At 49.4% G+C, this 20,861-nt stretch overlaps 1 protein-coding gene across 4 annotated transcripts; it reads right to left on the reverse strand.

Annotated features, from left to right (window-relative positions):
* Window positions 1-11,321: 11,321 nt before the first annotated feature.
* SMUG1 (single-strand-selective monofunctional uracil-DNA glycosylase 1) lies at window positions 11,322-20,637 on the reverse strand. 4 transcript variants are annotated; one of them, XM_008003497.3, is made up of 4 exons: window positions 20,569-20,637; window positions 18,458-18,717; window positions 15,147-15,450; window positions 11,322-14,112 (listed from the first exon to the last, which is right to left on the reverse strand). In XM_008003497.3, the coding sequence occupies exons 3-4, from the start codon at window positions 15,429-15,431 to the stop codon at window positions 13,585-13,587; spliced, it is 813 nt and encodes a 270-aa protein (XP_008001688.1). In that variant the 5' UTR covers window positions 15,432-15,450; window positions 18,458-18,717; window positions 20,569-20,637; the 3' UTR covers window positions 11,322-13,584. The 4 variants fall into 4 exon arrangements, with proteins under 4 accessions (XP_008001688.1, XP_008001689.1, XP_008001691.1 ...); XM_008003498.3 differs by lacking the exon at window positions 20,569-20,637 and adding an exon at window positions 19,247-20,035; XM_008003500.3 differs by lacking the exon at window positions 18,458-18,717.
* Window positions 20,638-20,861: the final 224 nt, after the last annotated feature.

Genomic DNA, 20,861 nt, shown 5'->3' on the forward strand with positions numbered 1-20,861 from the left:
ACCTCCCAGAGTTGGGAGAGGCTTGAGTTGGGAACAGGGTTACATTTGACTGAAGAATCTCTCAAGACCCTGAAGCTGATGAGGGATCCTTTCCCCTCTCCAATCAAAAGACAGAGAATCAGCCAGTGAGAGACAGAAGGGGAAGAACAGTGAGAGCAAGGAAGAATGCTGAACAGAAGGAACCAGGGAAGATGGAAATGAGAAACAGTGAGTCTAAGACAGTCCCCGCAAATACTCCCCGCCATTTCAGAAGCATACTCAATCATGCTCAGCTCACTGACTTCCTCTAGGCTAGCACAACGGCCCCCACCCCACTCCCGGTCAGATTGCCTCCCATGAGAGGGGAGCACCCTCCACCCCAGGGTCTGAGAAGGGAGAAGACAGGTCACAGCTGGGGGGAAATGACCAAAAGGCAGGGAGATTGGTTTGAAGGACACAGGAATAGCAAAAAACCATACAGCCCAAGAGACGGTGCTGAGGGCTTCAGGGGAACATGACTGCTGTGTGGAGAATGGACTGTAGGGGGACACGCAGGGGAGACCAGTTAGGGGGCTGTCATGGTCAGCAGCAGAGGCAAGATAAACAGTGCATGGCTAGGACTGTACCAGTGGAGACTGTGAGATGATGTGGTCAGAGCTGAGATATATTTGGATGATAAGGCCTACAGAACTTGCATATGAATCGGGGATGGGGAAGAGACGAAAAGAGGATACTCACTCTCGGGTTTGGGGCCTGAGCTACTTGGTAGGTTAGGGCAATAAAAGGTGATCTGTCTGTCAGCAGTGAGTCAGGCTTTAAAAAAAAAAAGTGATCTGGGGAGGGGTTGTGGAAGAATGAGTCAGGTTAAGGAAAAACCTAGGGCAGAGAAAGAGGAGAGTCCATGTTGGGAAGTCATAAGAAAGGAAAGCAGAGATAGAGAAAAATGATGAGAAAATCATTCAGGAATCCTTAGCTCAAGTTTTTTTGAGGGCAAAAGTTGCATCTTCTGTTTCCACTGGGCACCTTGGAGTCCTCCACTGCTATTCTGCATGCAGTGAGTAAAATCAGGTACTAGTACATCTGTGGCTTGTTGAGAAGTGATTCAAAAGGCAGGGTGGGCTGGTATAAACAGCACTCAGCTATGTTTAGGAGCCCTGGCCACCTAATGGCAGGGAGACGTTAGAGAAGCTCACTGTTGGGCTGGGTACAGTGGCTCATGCCTGTAATCCCAGCACTTTGGGAGGCCAAGGTGGGCAGATAACCTGAGGTCCGGAGTTCGAGACCAGCCTGACCAACATGGAGAAACCCCATCTCTACTAAAAATACAAAATTAGGCCGGGCGCGGTGGCTCAAGCCTGTAATCCCAGCACTCTGGGAGGCCGAGACGGGCGGATCACGAGGTCAGGAGATCGAGACCATCCTGGATAACACAGTGAAACCCCGTCTCTACTAAAAACACAAAAAACTAGCCGGGCGAGGTGGCGGGCGCCTGTAGTCCCCGCTACTCGGGAGGCTGAGGCAGGAGAATGGCGTAAACCCGGGAGGCGGAGCTTGCAGTGAGCTGAGATCCGGCCACTGCACTCCAGCCTGGGTGACAGAGCAAGACTCCGTCTCAAAAAAAAAAAAATTAGCCGGGCGTGGTGGTGCACGCCTGTAATCCCAGCTACTTGGGAGGCTGGGGCAGGAGAATCACTTGAACCCGGGAGGCGGAGGTTGCGGTCTGCCGATATCGCGCCATTGCACTTCAGCCTGGGCAATAAGAGTGAAACTCTGTCTCAAAAAAAACAAAAACAAAAAGAGAAGCTCACTGTTTCTCATTTTCCCTAGTGGCAAAGCAGTAAAGGTGAACTAAGAATTTCAGGTCCCATCTAGCCCCAGCTCTCTTTCCCTGGCTCTAGGACCATAATGCTGAGCTTCAGGAGTCCCCGTAGGTTCTTGAGCAAGCATGGCATGAGGTGGTCAGTGTGGCTGTTGTGTGGTGTTTGGAAGGGAATGAAGCAGTGGCCCAGAGAGTGGACTGGGACCATCTAGATATGGGCCAATGAGGGCCTGGCCACAAAGGCAGCTGGGAATGAAAAAGAATGATCAAGCCAAGAGCCCCCACACCTCTTCCCTAAATCCTCCTCCCTGAGATGTCTCAGCATTTTTTTTTGTACCTCCACAACAATTTTTTGTGTGTGTGTGTGTGAGACAGGGTCTCATTCTGTCACTCAGGCTGGTGTGCAGTGACACAATCATGGTTCACTGCAGCCTCAACCTCCCAGGCACAAGCAATCCTCCCACCTCAGCCTCCTGAGTAGCTGGGACTACAGGTGCATGCCACCACACTCGGCTAACTTTTTTTTTTTTTTTTGTAGAGACAGGGGTCTCACTATGTTGCACAGGCTGGTCTCAAAGTCCTGGGCTCAACTGATCCTCCCGCTTCAGCCTCCCAAAGTGCTGGGATTACAGGTGTGAGCCACTGTACCTGGACCCTTTTGTTTCTTAATCCCATGACAGATAAATGCACCTCTACTACTTCTAAATATTGTGGCGCCTAGACTCTGTCACTAGATGCCCTTCACTTCCTTTTTTTTTTTTTTTGAGACGAAGTGTCATTCTGTCGCCCATGCTGGAGTGCAGCGTCGTGATCTTGGCTCACTGCTGCAACCTTCGCCTCCCAGGTTCAAATATTTCTCCCTGCCTCAACTTCCCAAGTAGCTGGGATCACAAGCGCCTGCCACCACATCTGGCTAATTTTTGTATTTTTTAGTAGAGATGGGGTTTCGCATGTTGGCCAGGATGGTTTTGAACTCCTGACCTCAGGTGATTGACCCACCTCGGCCTCCCAAAGTGCTGGGATTACAGGTGTGAGCCCCCGCGCCTGGCCACCTTCACTTTCTATCAGCATTCACTCCTTAGGGGATCTCATCCAGTGTCACTGATTACTCCCAAATTTCTATCTCCAGCCTGGACTTCACCATCAAACAACAGACTTGTGGTTGGGCATGGTGGCTCACACCCGTAATCCCAGCTTTGGGAGGCCAACGTGGGCAGATCACGAGGTCAGGAGATTGAGACTATCCTGGCCAACATGGTGAAACCCCATCTCCTCTAAAAATACAAAAATTAGCTGGACATGGCAGCACATGCCTGTAATCCCAGGTACTCGGGAGGCTAAGGCAGAATTGCTTGAAACTGGGAAGTGGAGGTTGCAGTGAGCCAAGATCGTGCCACTGCATTCCAGCCTGGCAACAGAGCTAGACGCTGTCTCAAAAACAAAACAAAACAAAACAAAACTATAGACTTGTGTATCTATTTACCTGCTAGCCTCCTCTAATTGGGTGCTTAACAGGCATCTCAAAGCTAACGTTCACAACTGATACTACTCCCAAAACCAGCTCCTCCTGTGATATTACCCCATATCAGTTAACAGCAAATCCATTGCCCTGGTCACTCGGGCCAAAAAATCTTGGTCTTATCCTCTACTCCTCTTTCTTTCATACCCTCTGTCTAATCCCTTGGCTCTCCCTGCAAAATGTATCAAAAATTTGACCACTTCTCATCACCTCTGCTGCCATCTCCCTGGTCCTGGCCCTCATTCCCTCTTACCTGATACTGCAATCAGCTCCTGATTGGTCTCCCTGCTTCTGCCCTTGTTTTCTCAATCTATTCTCAATACAGCAGCAAGAATTTTCTGTAAAGACAAGGCAGATCATGTCACTCCCTTGCTTGAAACCCTGCAGTGACTTCCCATGTTACTCGGAGTGTGAGTTTTACTGTGACTTTATTAGTCTCTAATAATAAATAAAGATGTGGCTCCCCATCACCTCTTAGATCTCATCACTTCTTCTCTTCCCTGATTTTCTCTGCTCCAGCCATATCAGCCTCATTGCTGTTCTTCCAACACACCAGACATGCTCACATGAGGGCTTTTGCCCTTGCTGTTCTCTTAGCCAGGAAACTCTTCCCCGAAATCTGCATGCCATGTAGCATCTGCTAAACGGCAGCTCCATATGTTGGGGCGCCTGAGCAGGGATAAGGGAGTGAACTGAAGAGGAAACAATGGAGTCAGGTCCAGCACAAGAAACAAAATGCCCGCTTTGCTTCCTCTGTCTTCCTCAGGTACCTGGCTTCAGGAGCTCAGGGGGGTCTCCTGTGGGGCGGGGGGGACTTGCCCCACTGAAGTTTTTCAGAAAATACCCATCTCCATGCTAACCTCAGAAGAGCCTGAGGCCCTGAAGGAATTACATCTCTCTGGTGCTCCTGCAGACCTCCCAAAAAGCAACCACTCCCCTGACCTTGAATGTGGTGGTCCTCCCTACTCTGCTCCTAAAGGATGTAGGGAAGACTGGGTCTCTTCCAGTCGTCCACTCACCACATATGTATTCCTCCCGTCTTCCGCTGGGCCTAGGCCCAGGCAGGATAAGCCCACCACCCGCTCCCACTCTTCTTAACCTAGCTTCCCTTCCTTTCCTCCCCGGCCCTTTCTAGCTGTTCCCAATCTGCAGGCCTTCCCCACAGGCACACAGGTGGAGAAAGGCTGAGGACTCTGCGGAGAGCCTGGTGTGGTGGGGTCTCTGAGTCATGGGGAGAAGGCAAGGCGGCTTGAAGGAAAGGGTTTGAGGGTGGAAGGATGCAGAAGGCCAGAGACAAGAAGACTGGAGGAAAGACAGCCAGAAGCTGTGATGATATGGTGATCCAGAGAGAAGTGGAGGCGGCATGCGCCAGAACAGGGGGTCAAAGTCGGAGGCAGAAACAGCAGCGAGAAAAGCAAAAGCTGACAGATGGCAGGAGCCACAGACAGGCAGCAAAAGAGAGAGGCAGACACCCAGAGACAGACCAAACGGGTGAGGCATCGGGAGACGAGGGAGCAGCCGGAGAGGGAGGTTAGGGCGAGGTGCATGCACCCCAAGAGATGGAGAGACAGAGACCAGAGCGAGAGACACGCACGCGGACAGACCAGAAGGCTGCAGAGAGGGCGAGGGAGAAAAATGCGTCGAGGCGGGGAGTGGCAGGAAGGGGCCGGGAGCGGGGCGGGCGCAGCAGAGCGGGCGCGGCGCCGGGAGCGGGCTCGTAAAAGCCGCGTCGAGCGGGGAAATTGCCGCCAGAATCGCTGAGCTCCACAAAACGCCGCCCGCGCGGCCCGCCGCCGAGCCCGCTCCAATCTCCAGCCTCATCGCCGCGCGGGCTGGTTATGCATTTAAATGTTATTTAATTGGATTGCGGAGGAGCTGGGGGCCAGAGCGGCCCCCCTCTCCCGCCCCGCACGCTCCGCACGCCCGGGCTGCTCGCCTCCTCTGCAAATCTGTTTTCCAAGTCACAGATTGCAGCACGCCCCCTCCCAACACGCTCCCCCCACCTAGACAGCTCCCCTTCGAGTCTGGGCTCCTTCTTCTGTTCCCCCGCCCAAACACAGCCAGAGGACACTCAGAAAGACTCCACAAGCTCCCCGAAGATGCCCCAAACACAGAGGTTACACAAAAATACCAGACACACAAAGACACAACAGCAGCAAAAATGGGTCACCCTCAATTACACTAGTGTCCATCTGGAAGACTGAAAACTGCAGACAAAAAAGATCCCATGATCACAGGAGGACACAAATGCATGTAATACAGTGGACTCCCACTCTAAGGGAACACACTACCCTACCCCTTAAAACGGTAGCTGCGGCCGGGCGCGGTGGCTCAAGCCTGTAATCCCAGCACTTTGGGAGGCCGAGACGGGCGGATCACGAGGTCAGGAGATCGACACCATCCTACCTAACACGGTGAAACCCCGTCTCTACTAAAAAATACGAAAAAAAAAAAAACTAGCCGGGCGAGGTGGCGGGCGCCTGTAGTCCCAGCTACTGGGGAGGCTGAGGCAGGAGAATGGCGTAAACCCGGGAGGCGGAGTTTGCAATGAGCTGAGATCCGGCCACTGCACTCCAGCCTGGGTGACAGAGCGAGACTCCGTCTCAAAAAAAAAACAAAAACAAAAACAAAAAAAACGGTACTTGCAAAGCGGCACTACCAAACACAAGAACAAAGTGATGCTAACTCAGTGATTCACAGGGGACACACAGACCTCCCTTACAGCCAGGCAATAAGCAAAACACATCCACACTCACGCTCAGAGCAAAGCCATCACACCCCAATCACTCAGCTGTGTGGCCTTCCAGCGTTGAAGGCAAACCCCTTCCTTCAAAGACATTTTGTTCTTCTCCCAGGCCACAGAAGAAAGTATCATCACATGAGGTTCTGAGAGGGAGCTATGAGTTAGCAGGTTTCTCAAAGCTGAACAAAAAAAAAAACAACCAAAATTACAGCAGGTAGGCTGGAGGGTAGACACCAGAAAGACCTTCTGAAGAAGGCAGTGTGAGATCCCAAGAAGAGAGGCTGGGCATTTGTGTGAGGTTGGGCTTCTCCCAGTTAACTGTGACAGGAGACCGTTTTTTGCTGCCTGAATGAGGTGTTAGCACCATCCAGGTAGATGCAAGGACAGAATGACCTGCAAAGACATGTCCTCCACACACTCCCAACCAATAGGAAATTGCTGGCCTGAAATGATCAGGGTCAAGCTGCTTCAATTAATGAAAATGGAAATGGCAACCTGGCTTGGCACAGGCCACCATGGAGGACTGTTCTGGGCTCTCAGCCATCCCTCCTGCAAGCCAGGACTAGAGACAGACATCATCAGGCTGAGGGTCCTTGAATGAGATGTAGGGGCAGAAGAATGGACAAGAAGATGTACAGGAAAATTCTTTTGCAGGTGTTTTGTTTGTTCTGTTTTGTACTTGAGAGAGTGAGGGCCAAAATAAGGAGGGAGAGAAAGTAAGTTTCCCCAAATACATTATAATTCAACCTTGACTGGTAAGCATCGGCTCAAGCCAGGCTGGCATTAAGGTCTCTGAAGAAGAAAGCAATTCATCTTCCTCCAAAGTAATTTATTTCTATATCACCTGATGGTCATAGCTGGGAAGTTTATCCATGTGTCTAACCTCAATGTCTCAAGCTCCAGTTAAGTTCTTTACTTCTTTGGAGCACTAGGGAAGAAGAGGAAACAGCTGCCCTATATCCTCCTAAACAAGAATATTCAGAGTCAAGACTTAGTCTGGGATAGGCCGCAATCTCTATTCCCTTCTTCCATTCCATCACTAGCTTCTCTACCCCAGCTGCGGCCAGGCTGCATTTCCAATCTTTTTTGATCTGCTACAGTTTTCCATCCCCACAGTTAACAGATGTGTTCTGAAAGGAACCTCCACTTCTCATCTTCCATAGGGCCACACCCAACCCTTGGCTCTTGCCTAATTCCTGGCATCTGAGCCCCTCCCCTCATCCTGTTTCCTAGGGCCTTGCAGTTGGGGCTGAGAAATTCTTGGACATATCTGACACAGTGGTCCCCTTTTGCAAATATCCACTCCGTGGAGGTGGTAAGATTTAGCAAGTGATGAGAAAAGAAATCTCCAGTCACTGCCCTTTCTCACAGGCACACACACCTCCTCCCCAGACTCTGAGGGCTAATCACTTCCTCATTCAGTGTGCCCAGAGCGCTGTGTTTATAACTTGTTCACAACATGCTTTCAGCTTGATTTATACTATAATTATATGCCTGTATCTCCCAGCACTAGACAGTGAACAACGTGAGGGCAAAGAATCATCTAATTCACCTCTGTCACTCTCTACAGTGCCTAGCACAAGGAATGACACACACACAGCAGACATCAATAAATGTTTATTGAATTGAAAAAGGAAAGTGAGACCACACAGTGGCCAAATTCAAGACCCAATTTTCCTTTAAGCTATCCTGTATCAGTAAGGGAGAAAAAAAAAAGAGAGAGAGGGAGATAAAAGGCTGGGGGCGGGCGCAGTGGCTCATGCCTATAATCTCAGCACTTTGGGAGGCCAAGGCAGGCAGATCACCTGAGGTCGGGAGTTCGAGACCAGCATGACCAACATGGAAAAACCCCATCTCTACTAAAAATACAAAATTAGCCAGGCATGTTTGCACATGCCTGTAATCCCAGCTACTCAGGATGCTGAGGCGGGAGAATCGCTTGAACCCGGGAGGCAGAAGTTGTGGTGAGCCAAGATCACACCATTGCACTCCAACCTGGGCAACAAGAGCAAAACTCTGTCTCAAAAGAAAAAAAAAAAAAGAAGAAGAAGCTGGGCATGGTGCCTCATGCCTGTAGAAAGTTTTTTCTACAAAAACTTAGCGGGGTATAGTGGTGCATGCCTATAGTCCCAGCTACTTGGGAGGCTGAGATGGGAGGACACCTGAGACCAGGAAGTCAAGGCTGCAATGAGCCATGACCGTGCCACTGCACTCCAGCCTGGGAAACAGAAGGACACCCTGTCTCAAAAAGAAAAAAAGAAGAAAAAAAAAAAAAAACCAGAGGTAAGAAAATTCTGTTTCTTCACCAATACAATCCACCCCTCAGAATCTCAGAAGCATCCCAACCGAAGCACAGCCTTGGTCTCTACCAAGTTGAGTTTGTGTGTTTTGGGGTGGGACCGCCATCATTCCTCTGAATCAGAACTTGAATCACCATCACCAGGCAAAAACAACAAACTCTAGAGAAACTAGTGTTTCTGGATGGCACACAGCCAGCTCTCCCAGACCAGATTCATGCATTACTTCCATGTCTGCTCTGAATACCTACTTTGTGCCAGGTGTGGGATTACATACTGGGGAAAGAAAAAGGAGACCCTGGCCCTTGCCTTCAAGACACTCAGGACACTCCTGCCTGAACCTTGGCTGCATATTGGTAGCATGGAGAGATTCTGTTGTAGACTGGTAGCAGGATACCCCTCGCACCTCACAAATCAAAATATCTTGAAGTGCAGCTGAGACCCTTGTGTTTTTTTAAACCTCCATAGGTTAATTCTGATTCATAGGCAAGGTTGTAAGCCACTGATCTCTAGATCAGTGCTGTCCAACAGAACTTTCTGTGATAATGGAAATGTTCAATTTCTGTGTCATCCAATCAGCAGTCACTAGCCATGTGTGGCTATTAAGCACTTGAAATATGAACTGAAGAATTGAATTTTTTTCCTTAATTTTAATCACTTTGAACTAAAACAGCCACACATGGCTAGTGGCTACTGTATTGGTCTACAGAAGTCTAGATGACACCAAATTATTTCAGTTTGGCTTTAGAATAATTCTCACAATGCTGTTTTGTAGCAGCCAAAGGCTCCATTCTCTTCCACTCAGAAAAAAACAATGAACTTCCTTTCCCTGAGGACACTCTCATTTGCACTGAAGAAACTGCTCTAGAATGAATTGAAGGGTAAAAGCCAGTCTGGTGAGAGTAAGTCTGATCAGCTACCTAAGCCCCTAGACCAACTTCCAATCCTCAGACTGGAAAAAAGGCACTCCTAAGTACCCTATTTGTTTACCGTTGACATTGGTTGGGGACAAAAAAAGCAGTGACATGTCTTTGTGTGCCTGTTATAGACTGAATTATGCCCCTCACCCCACCCAATCTGTATGTTGAAGCCCCAGTACGACTATATTTGGATATAGGGCCTTTAAAGAGGCACCTAAGGTTAAACTGGGTAATAAGGAGGGGGCTCATCCAGTATGACTGGTGTCCTTCTAAGAAGAGAAACACCAGGGAGGTACATGCTCAGAAAAGGCTATGGGAGGACACAGCAAGAAGGCAGCAATCTGCAAGCTAAGGAGAGGCCTCAGGAAAGATCAAATCATCTTGATCCTGGACTTACAAGCTCCAGAACTGTGAGAAAAGACATTTCTGTTGTTTTAAGCTACCCAGTCTGTGGTAGTTTTGTTATGGCAGCCCTAGCAGCATAATATAGTGCCCTCAGGAAAAGGCAGGCCCAGGACCTTCATCAACCTCTCCCACAAGATGCACCCCAGGAATTGAAAGCAACAGCCCCACAAGGACCCAGACCCAGCAGTGACTCTGCTATACCCAGGCCTTCAGGTCATTCTGGTCACTACTGTTCAAGTCCCTCTGTGTACTACCCAATCCTATCCCACTATCTCATCACCTAGAGACCCCAACTCTAGGCTTTCAACCAGACCTGCTATACCCCAGATGTCCTCCCTATAGACTCATCCCCTCCCTTCCCATCGTTTCCCCACTGCACCCACACTGCCTCCTACACGGTTTGCCCCTTCATCTCCTTCTATGGGTTTCTACCTATCGTTGGGTATTTTCAGTGTGTGTGTTCTGTGTATCTCACTTCCCCCACTACATTTTAAATTCTCAAAGATTATTCTAGCACCCCAGGCCCTTCACAAGCTAGCTTCGATCTACCGCTTCATCTTTTTCTCCCAACTGGGCCAAGCCAATAGGAATCTACTTGTATGTTAGTTAATATTAAGTGTCAACTTGATTAAAGGATGCAAAGTATTGTTTCTGGGTGTTTCTGGGTGTTGCCAGAAGAGATTAACATTTGAGTTAGTAGACTGGGAGAGGAAGACCCACCCACAGAAAAACCCACCCAGAATGTGGGTGGACACCATCCAATTGGCTGCTAAGGTGGCTAGAAAAAGCGGGCAGAAAAAAGGTGAAAGAAGCTGACTTGCTGAGTCTTCCAGCCCTCATCTTTCTCCCATGCTGGATGCTTCCTGCCCTCACACATTAGATCTAAGTTCTTCAGCTTTTGGACTCTTGGACTTACACCAGTAGTTTGCCAGGGGCTCTTGGGCCTTAGGCCACAGACAGAAGGCTGCACTGTCAGCTTCTCTCCTTTTGAGGATTTGGGACTTGGACTGAGCCACTACTGACTTCCTTGCTCCTCAACTTGCAGACGGCCTATTGTGGGACTTCACCCTGGGTGAGTCAATCATTAATAAACTCCTTTTCATACATACATGTATCATTAGTTCTGTCTCTCTAGACCCCAATACAACTTGCCACCCCTTGAACATAACAATGCTGTTCTCTAAGTTATCCAAAACTTTCCCAGTCTTAAGGCTACCTGAAATGCCGCCTCCTCCAGAGAGCTTTCCTTGATTATCTCAGCTTAATATATAATGAAATGATGGCTTCTATCTCTGTGCAGTTATTCCACAGTACCTAATCCAGTGCTCTGCAACATGGGACACTCACTACATAGCACTGACCAAAAAAAGAGAAGGAAAGGAGTCTACGGCATGTGGAGGTTCAATACTGTAATGCAACTCTGACGCTAACTACAGGGAGTTAGTGCATACCCTGTGGGTTTAAGGGCATAGTCCCCAACAAGACTGCTGTCACTTCAGATGTCAGCTACAAGCTCAAGGATCCCCAGACCACCTGCACTTCTGGCCAACTGGCTATAAATTCAGGAGTTTCCACAACCCATCCCCCACCACCCTGAGGTTGCAGAATTTCCTAGAATGACTCACAGAACTCAGGAAAATGCTATACTTATGATTATAATTCTATTACAAAAGATACAAATCAGAACCAGCCAAATGAAGACAAATATATGGTAGAGTCCAGGAGTGTCCAGGCACAGCTGTGTGCCCTCTGCTCATCCCTCAGCACATCCATGTGTTCACCAGCCAGGAAGCTGACCAAAACCTCAGTGTGAGAAGTTTTTATATAGAGAGTTTTACCATAGGTATAATGTGGTTAAAATCATGGGCATGTGGCGGAACTCAATCTCTAGCCCCTCTCCCCTCCCTGGGGATCAAGCTGATATCATCCAGCTCCAAGTCCCAGCCCTGTAACTATATGGTTGGTCATTCTGGCATGGTCAGCCTCTATCCTCAGTCAGATCTTACCATAAACTCAGGTGTGGTCTGAGATCAAATTTCAATATAAAATAAGGTGTGGCCTAAGGTCAAATCTCAACATAAATTCAGGTGTAGTTTCAGGGACCCGCCACGAAAAACAAAGATACTCCTATCACTTGGGAAATTCTAAGAATTTAGAGTCTTCTTCTCAGGAACTGAAGACAAAGGCCAAATTATTTATTATACAATGAAGTAGGGGAGGATTTATATGAAAAATCTTATTAATTTTGGAAGCTGGAAATTACCTGTGTCCCAGGAGATGGGAAGTAGACCATGTGTTCCTCATTAAGGTGGTCTCAAGACCTGCTCTGCTTCCAACTTGGTTCACTTTCCCAGCCCTTACCAAACAAAGGGGCACCCAATCAACCATTCAGCAGACATAAAAAATGAGCTGGATCCCAGGTTCCCATCTGCCCCATCATCTGTTTCTCGCAGTGTCCACGGTATCATATAAGATCCCAACAGACACTTAACAGAGACCCTGCAGGTATGGTAAGGCAATTAGAGATCTACCAAATCCAGCCAGGCACCGGCCCTTTGGGAGGCCAAGGCAGGTGGATCACTTGAAGTCAGGAGTTTGAGACCAGCCTAGCCAACATGGTGAAACCCTGTCTTTACTAAAAATACAAAAATTAGCCAGGCGTGGTGGCGCATGCCTGTAATTCCAGCTACTCAGGAGGCTGAGGCAAGAGAATCACTTGAACCCGGAAGGCAGATGTTGCAGTGAGCTGAGATCACACCACTGCACTCCAGCCTGGACAACAGAATGAGATTCCATCTCAAAAAAAAAAAAAAGAGATCTACTACATCCTTCTCCCAGCTACCCAAGAGAACCCCTTGCCAACAATGAAGAGGTAAGAGGGGGGAAATCTAAATGACTATCATCCCCCTCTAGCATGCAAGAGGGGGAAGAAAGTAAGAAGACAAAAGGCTTTAGGAGCTTTTAATGCTTAGAGTGAAAAAAAAATCACAGGCTAGGTTTTTCATAGTCACTGATCCATCTCTGACAAGGCAAGAATTCTCCCCTCACCCTGGCCACAGGTGGAAGCCCAGACTCTCCCCTAGCAAGGTATCCAGAATGGAGAGGGGCTACCCTTGTAGTGCAGTGCTGTGAATCCCCAACCCAGAGGCAAGAAAGCAAGAAGACTATGTAATGAGCACCCACATGCCAGGCCCATGTAAGGCACTTTCAAATGTTATCTCAGTTAATCCTTATACCAACCCCATAAGGTAGGCATCCCCATTTTACAGATGAGGAGCCTGAGGCTTAAAGAGGTTTATCAATTTGTCCATCAAAAAGTTCCAAGTCTCAAAGCTGGGATGAAAAGCCAGGTCTTCTGACTTTCACTCTGCCACACTGGATTTTTCCTCTGATCCAGCTGCAGCCTCCCATAAGAAGTTCACTCTTAATTTCATGTCCCATGCTTTGTCTTGGTCCCTGTGAGGAAAGGGGTCAGCTGAAGGTAGCTGTTCTATAAGGATGGGTAGGTGTCCTGGCAAGGTACTTCCATGGAAATAGTAAATGTGACCTTGGAAGTTACTGTCTAGGGCACTCTCAGCTGAATAGTCTCCCGAGGAAACACTGAGGTAGAGCAGTCTGCAAGTGCAAAAGCACACCTTCTGTGGATTCCCTACAAACTGGGGTCCCCTGAAAGGGGCAATGTTCAAAGGTAAAGAAAGCAGGAATCAGGAGGGCAAACAGGAGTAGTGTCAAAACTGCCACGGCAGGTTGGAAGACAGTTCAACAGATCAAAGAATACATTTCCCAGCGACCAGGGAGCACAGAAGGACTTTTTGCTCCAGTCCAGGAGATGTGTTGTCACCTGTTTGGCCAAGAATGACTTCGAGGTCTTGAATGTGTCCCATACAAGGCCCTAGGGGCACTCATTTCAACAGCAGTGGCAGCAGCCCCAGCTCATTCAATCTTTCCTTGGCCACTGCCTCCCAGCCCTTGTTGGCCTGTGGGTTACGGGGAGAGGGATGCAGGAGCCCTTCCACCTGGACCTCTGGCATCAGGCCTGCCAGAGCCCGTCGTGCCCGCTGCTCTGCCAGTCGGCCAACTCCCACCACCAGCCGCACCCCCAGCAGCTGCACCTGCCGGCAGAGGGCTGCATCACAGATCCGAAGAAGCTGTTCTCGCTGCTTGGCAGGCAGCTCAGCAGGGGTGAGGTTGCGCCCGCTGGGAGCCAGGAAAAGCAGAGGGCATAGATTGTGGACAAAACAGTGATGGAAGAAGACCTCAGGCTGTCCACAGAGGTTCCGGAAAAAGCCCCAGAATCGGGCACCACTCACTTCTGACTGTGGACACTCCAGTCCCAGCACTGGTCGTTTAGGATGCTCTTGGGGAGGGGTCAGCACAGGTCCCCCAATGCCCAACCAGTCCCGGACCATGCTTACTTCCCCAAAGGGCACCTGTGAGGAAGGAGAGAGACATGAAAGGCTTCAAACTGGAGACCTGAGGCCCGGGTTCTGGACCGACTGACTTCTTTATACCTTCCATGAGAATCCAGCCTGCACCCCCCACCCCACCTTCACCCAAAGGCCTGAGACAAGGATTCTTGGCCCTATGGTTTGAACCTGTCCATCTTTTTCCATTTCTTCATTGTGAACTGTGGCCCAGAAGAATCTGTTTGCCTCTAGCCCAAGTAGTCTTTGGGACCAAGTACAGGGACTACACGGAGATATCTAGCCCTACACAGGGTTTGATGGTTAGTACTGGGGACAGACAAATGGCCTGAGACAGAAAGGCAGCCAGGGTTAAAGGAGGCACAAGGACAGGCTGACCACTGCTCTCTGGGTGCCCTCCCAGCCCCAAGCCTCAGGCTGTCATTTCCATCAATCATCATTGATCACCTTTCATCACCCAGTTGGGGTCAATAAAAGCGATTGAGCCTTCTACCCTGAAGCCTCTTGCCCTCCTCCAACTGCCAAGCACCCCCACTGAGGGGCAGTCACTCATCCTGAGCTCTGAAAGAAAAGCGGGCAGGCACTGGAGCCAGGCTCTGTTTTGAACCTCGCCTTAGCTAGGAAACAGAACCCAGGCTCCCAGAACACCCTGCATCTCTTACATACCCACCCCTGTCAACCAGTCTCTTCTGAGGACCCAGCAGTCCTAGTCCCTCTTCTGACCCCAACCACACTCCAGGGACAGGGGAGATCCAGTAAAGGAAGGATGGGGCTGGTGGAAGGAAGGGCTCTCAGAGACAATTAGTGGCCAGCTCACAGGGAAAACGAAACTACCATTAATGTGCTTGGTTAATTACGGGCAGAGACGCTGGGAGAGGGCCTCATACCACAGGAGCCAGTATGTGTGTTGAGAGAGAATGGGGCGAGGGGACCTACACACATCTACAGCCATGCACATGCTCCTTTTCTTCGCAGCACACCCAGCCAAGCATCCACCTAGAGCCCCCCACTCCACCCACTGAGGCAGCCAAACCCTTTACCCCAGTCTGGGCCATGCCAAAAGGTCCAGGGTTCATGCCCAGGAAGAGCACTTCCTTGGGGCCCTGGCAGTAGCGAGTCACGTAGTTGCGATGTGGCTCCCATGCATATTCCAAGGGATTGTAGATGACGCCCACAGACTCCGAAAACTGCAGCTGGCTCAGCTCAGCACTGAGCCGAAGCTCCTCCTCCAGGAAGCTCTCAGCCAAGCTTCCAGGGCAGGGCTGGGGCTCCATCAGGGCACCTGCAGGCTCATGGATGGACCCCAGCAGGAAAGCCTGGGGCATATGGCCATGCCGCTGTCACCTGGGAAAAGAGATGGACAGAGGCCCCATCATCCCTCAGCCACAAAGTAGGAGGGATCCATGGTTCCCAGGGCCCCCACTACCATTTCCTGGGCTCAGAAGGGACCCTAAGAGACCATGTCAGTCATCTACCAACCACCAGTAGGACTGAACTCATCTCAATTCACGGTAATGAAGGGCCCATTCCCTCCCCACTTCCAGTATCTGTCCTCTTCACATGGCACCTGGTGAGGATAAGCCATAGCCACCAAACATCTCCCACTCTAAATCTCCTTTCCATCAGGCATAGGTCTGAGTCACTAGTTCCTGGGCTATGCCGAACACATAGTAGGTTTTCAGTAAACATTTACTGGTGGCATCCTTTCAGCACCTTTAATGTCATCCTAAAAAAGAAAAGCCCAGCCAGAATGAACTGTGTTCTGGAAAGCACGGTGCTGAAGAATGAAATGCAAGTGCACAGCCATAGCCCAGAGACCTGGGAAGGCTAATTACAATAGCTTCCAGGTGGTGAGCGACTACTCTGCGCCAGGTACACCTCATTGATCCTCACAACAATCCCATGAGGTGGGTATTACTGCTCCCCTGTTATAAGTGAGGACACTGAGGCTTAGCAAGATTAAGCAACTTGCCCAAGGTCTTGCAGTTAGTAAGAAATAAAGCTGGGATTTGATTGAGCCCAATCTCTCTGGCTCAAGGTTATGCTTTAACCACCCACACCATCTTGCCTTAGATGGTTTGATCAGCCACCCTGCCAATTCTACAACCCCCTAACCCCAGCCTGGCTTCTTTCCCACATTCAGGAATACCTAGTAGGATGATTACAGACTCCTCATAGAATCTTACAAGCTACGCAACCATGGCCAAGAGCTTCAGGTTTCTGCCTTCAAATACAAAGAATAATAATATCCACTTAATAATGTTGACATAAGGAAGGCCAGGCACAGTGGCTCATGCCTGTAATCCCAGCACTTTGGGAGGCCAAGGCGGGTGGATTACCTTAGGTCAGGAGTTCAAAACCGGCCTGTCCAACATGGAGAAACCCCGTCTCTACTAAAAAATACAAAAATTAGCTGGGCATGCCGGGCAAGGTGGCTCACGCCTGTAATCCCAGCACTTTGGGAGGCCGAGGTGGGTGGATCATCTGAGGTCGGGAGTTGGAGACCAGCCTGACCAAAATGGAGAAACCCCACCTCTACTAAAAATACAAATTAGTCGGGCTTGGTCATGCACGCTTGTAATCCCAGCTGCTCGGGAGGCTGAGGCAGAATCATTTGAACGCGAAAGGTGGAGGTTGCAGTGAGCCGAGATCGCGCCATTGCACTCCAGCCTGGGCAACAGGAGCGAAACTCTGTCTCAAAAAAATAAAATAGCTGGGCATTGTGGTGGGCGCCTGTTATCCCAGCTACTCAGGAAGCTGAGGCATGGAGAATTGCTTGAACCTGGGAGGTGGAGGTTGCAGTGAGCCGAGATCGCGCCACTGCACTCAAGCCTGGGCAAAAGAGCAAGACTCTGTCTCAAAAAAAAAAAAAAAATTTGCCAGGTGCAGCAGCTCACGCCTGTAATCCCAGCACTTTGGGAGGCTGAGGCAGGTGAATCACGAGGTCAGGGTTCAAGATCAACCTGGCCAACATGGTGAAACCCCGTCTCTACTAACAATACAAAAATTAGCTGGGCGTGGTGGCACATGCCTGTAATTCCAGCTACTTGAGAGGCTGAGGCAGGAGAACTGCTTGAACCAAAACCTGGGAGGCGGAGGTTGCAGTGAGCCGAGATCATGACACTGCACTCCAGCCTGGGCTACAGAGGGAGACTCTGTCTCAAAACAAACAAACAGACATAAGGATGGAATGAGATGTTATGTTTAGGTGAAGGAAGAAAAGGAAGAAATGGGAGAGGAAGAAGAAAGGGAAGAGAGAAAGGAAGTGGGAGGAAGGAGAAGGGAGGGGCAGGGGTGGAAGGAGAGGAGACAGCAAGCTTCATAAACTGCAAAGGCCATTCCTTCGCTCCACTCCCGTTCAAACCCAGTGTTCCAACCTGACCATTCTACTTACATTTTCAAAATGCCTTTCCTACCTCAGCTCCCAAAACTTTGAATATACCATTTCTACAATCCAACCAAATACACTCCTGAAGTCAACCAGAACATCATCCAACAGTCATCCAGTCAACTAGGACTGTGATTCCCCAACCTGCCCACATATCCAAATCACTCCCATCCTTCAAAATGCAGCTCAAACCATCCCTCTGATAGTCTTCCCTCCTCAGAACAGTGCAGTATTTGCCATAGTGTCCCACCCCCACCCCCAACACAAGTAGGTCCCGTGTGAGGCCTGGGAATCTATGTTTTGTTTTGTTTTGTTTTGAGACAGTCTCACTCTGTCGCCCAGGCTGGAGTGCAGTGGCGTGACCTCAGCTCACTGCAGCCTCTGCCTCCTAGGTTCAAGTGATTCTCCCACCTCAGCCTCCTGGGTACTGGGATTACAGGCGCACGCCACCACGCCCAGCTAATTTTCATATTTTAAGTAGAGACTGGGTTTCACCATGTTGGTCAGGTTGGTCTCGAACTCCTGACCTCGTGATCTGCCCACCTCGGCCTCCCAAAGTGCTGGGATGGGAATCTGTATTTTAGACAAGCTTCCCAGGGCGATTCTGATGGTTGGTGAAGGCTGAGAACCACTGTGTATCACCATGGTTACCATCGTCTTAATGAATTCCTTTTGCCTCCCCAGCCAAACTTGGGCAGATCAAGAGCCAGGCCCTGTTCAATCTCCCTCCATAAGCCCAAGGTCCTGGCCCTTATTAGGCACTATCAACAAACACCTGCTTAGCAATGTCCATCTTCTTTTTCACTTTTGTTTAAAACTACCTTCTGTGCCGGGCACAGTGGCTCATGCCTGTAATCCCAGCACTTTGGGAGGCCAAGGCAGAAGAACTGCTTGAGGCCAGGAGTTCAAGACCAGCCTGGCTGACATAGTGAGACCCCATCTCTAAAAAATAAAAATAAACACCTTTTATCAAGAAGGCACTCCTGATGGATCCCTCTCCACTTCTATATCCTGAGTTCACTCAAGGCTCAGCTGCCCACTCTGCACTCTGCTTGTTTTCCAGGCTCTGGGTCTGTGGCCATCACATCTGCATCTCCCATGCGACAAGAACCATTGTCATTCCTTCTTCTCAACTTTCTGCCTGGGTCATCTGTGACCTCTTCTCCAAGATGAGAACTGAAGGTTGACACAACAGCTTGATAAACCTATTTTCTCACCCTAGCCTAGAGGAAGTGGGAAAGAAAAAAAAAATCAGAAGCCCAACTTAAGAAGTCCTTCCCTGACTGATCTCAGTAGTTTTTAACTGATCGGTTGTCCAGGTGGCTACCCAGGACAAACTGGGCTCATACAAAAGCTGAGAAGGGTGCTGTGGAGAACGCCAGTGTTTCAGAGGACCTTGCTTTGCATCTCCCCATGCAATACCAACATTAGCAGATTAGCTGCTCTAGCTCTAGAATCTCAAGAGAAGTCTTGAGCCTACCTTTGATATTTAGACACCTGTGTTGGAAACAGCAAGGCCGGGGAAAAGAGTGACAAGACACTACTTTCATTGTTCCATAACTTCAAAACCTGATCTCATAGCAAGAGCCACAGGCTGGAAGGCAATTGATTTGAATTCTACTCCTGTTTCATCTCTAAGAAGCTTCTCTTGAGCAACTCATTTAACTCTCTCCTCTATGAAAATCACATATTCCATCCAACCTACCACCTGTTAACTCATTTATTTTTTTTCAATACTTATGAGTCTCTTACATGACAGGCACTACAGCAGTCTCTTGGTGAGGAAGAAGTCCAAAATAAGTAAAATGTAGCCAGGCTTTCCGTAAGCTCATAAACTGCTGTGAGGGCAGATAAACAACTAACTGTAATACAGTGTGATGTTAGCTTTAAAACCCGGAACAAAACACTAGAAGAATTCAAAGGAGGAACTTGTAAGTTCTACCCAAAGTCGCCCCAAGAGCCAGAGGCTTAAGAAATGTAGATATTTTATAAAATATAGTGTCATATTACATTAAGCACAAAGGCAGTGGAGTTGGACTCAGAGATAAGGCTGACCGCCAAGGCCAGACTTCAGACTGATGTCAGACTTCTCTGACATCAAATCAGGGAAGTGAGGAAGGAATCGAAGACACATATGCACTCCCCTGTCCCTTGGAGCGGAGTCCAAGGGACAATAAGAAATACCCTTAAACTAAATAATACTAATAAAGCATAGGCTGGGTGCGGTGGCTCAAGCCTGTAATCCCAGCACTTTGGGAGGCCGAGACGGGCGGATCACGAGGTCAGGAGATCGAGACCATCCTGGCTAACCCGGTGAAACCCCGTCTCTACTAAAAAAAAATAAAAAAAATAAAAAAAAATAAAAAAAAAAACTAGCCGGGCGAGGTGGTGGGCGCCTGTAGTCCCAACTCGGGAGGCTGAGGCAGGAGAATGGCGTGAACCCGGGAGGCGGAGCTTGCAGGGAGCTGAGATCCGGCCACTGCACTCCAGCCTGGGCGACAGAGCGAGACTCTGTCTCAAAAAAAAAAAAAAAAAAAAAAAAAAAAAGAGTTCGAGACCAGCCTGACCAACATGGTGAAACCCCGTCTCTACTAAAAATACAAAAATTAGCCGGGCATGGTGGCGCGCGCCTGTAATTCCAGCTACTCAGGAGGCTGAGGCAGGAGAATCGCTTGAACCCGGGAGCCGGAGGTTGCAGTGTGAGCCGAGATAGGGCCATTGCACTCCAGCTTGGAAGACAGAGCAAGACTCCGTCTCGGAAAAATAAATAAATAATAATAAAGCATAAATTCAAAAAGACCATTTCATCTGTTTCCCAAGGGGCCGACTACTAAGGCACCATACAAAACCTCCGGGGACGCCCGCTGGCTCTGGACGGCAGGAAAGCCTTGATCCTGCAGACCTCCCAGGCGGTTTCATACGCTGGGCTCTCCCTGCACTGAGTCTAACCCCATACGGAGAGACGGACCCCAAAACATAGAAATCCTGACTACCCTCTCGGCTCAGCCCCGACAACCCTGGGAGCCCTCAACTTTCCCCCACAGTCCGAGGTTGCCAGCCTCCTACTTCCTCACCTGGTCCAGCTCCCCATCCCGTTTCCGGTTCCTTTCCCCCGCAAACTCAACCCCAGGCGCTAAGGACAGTGGGAGTCGTAGTCTACATTGTTTAGGGAAGGAGATTGGCGTGCCCGCGGCCACTTCCGCCGGAAATGCTCAATCCCGGAAGGCGCGCTAAATTAGCTCTAAACATCGCTGGGAATTGTAGTTTAATCTTTCCATCAGTGTTAAATCAGGAAGTCTTGAGAAGCGAAAGGCCAGAGCCTGTAAGTACCTAGGAAATCCTGAGTTCTATCCCTAAAGGGCATCGC

This window comes from Chlorocebus sabaeus, chromosome 11 (genome assembly GCF_047675955.1).
Source record: "Chlorocebus sabaeus isolate Y175 chromosome 11, mChlSab1.0.hap1, whole genome shotgun sequence".
Classification (NCBI taxonomy): domain Eukaryota; kingdom Metazoa; phylum Chordata; class Mammalia; order Primates; family Cercopithecidae; genus Chlorocebus; species Chlorocebus sabaeus.

Excerpts from the sequence above, each read along its gene's own strand:
- SMUG1 (XM_008003500.3), bottom strand. The coding sequence starts at position 15,431 with ATGCCCCAGGCTTTCCTGCTGGGGTCCATCCATGAGCCTGCAGGTGCC. Across the intron at positions 14,113-15,146 it reads TTGGCATGGCCCAGACTGGG|GTGCCCTTTGGGGAAGTAAG; the intron begins GTAAAGGGTTTG and ends CCTTCCTCACAG.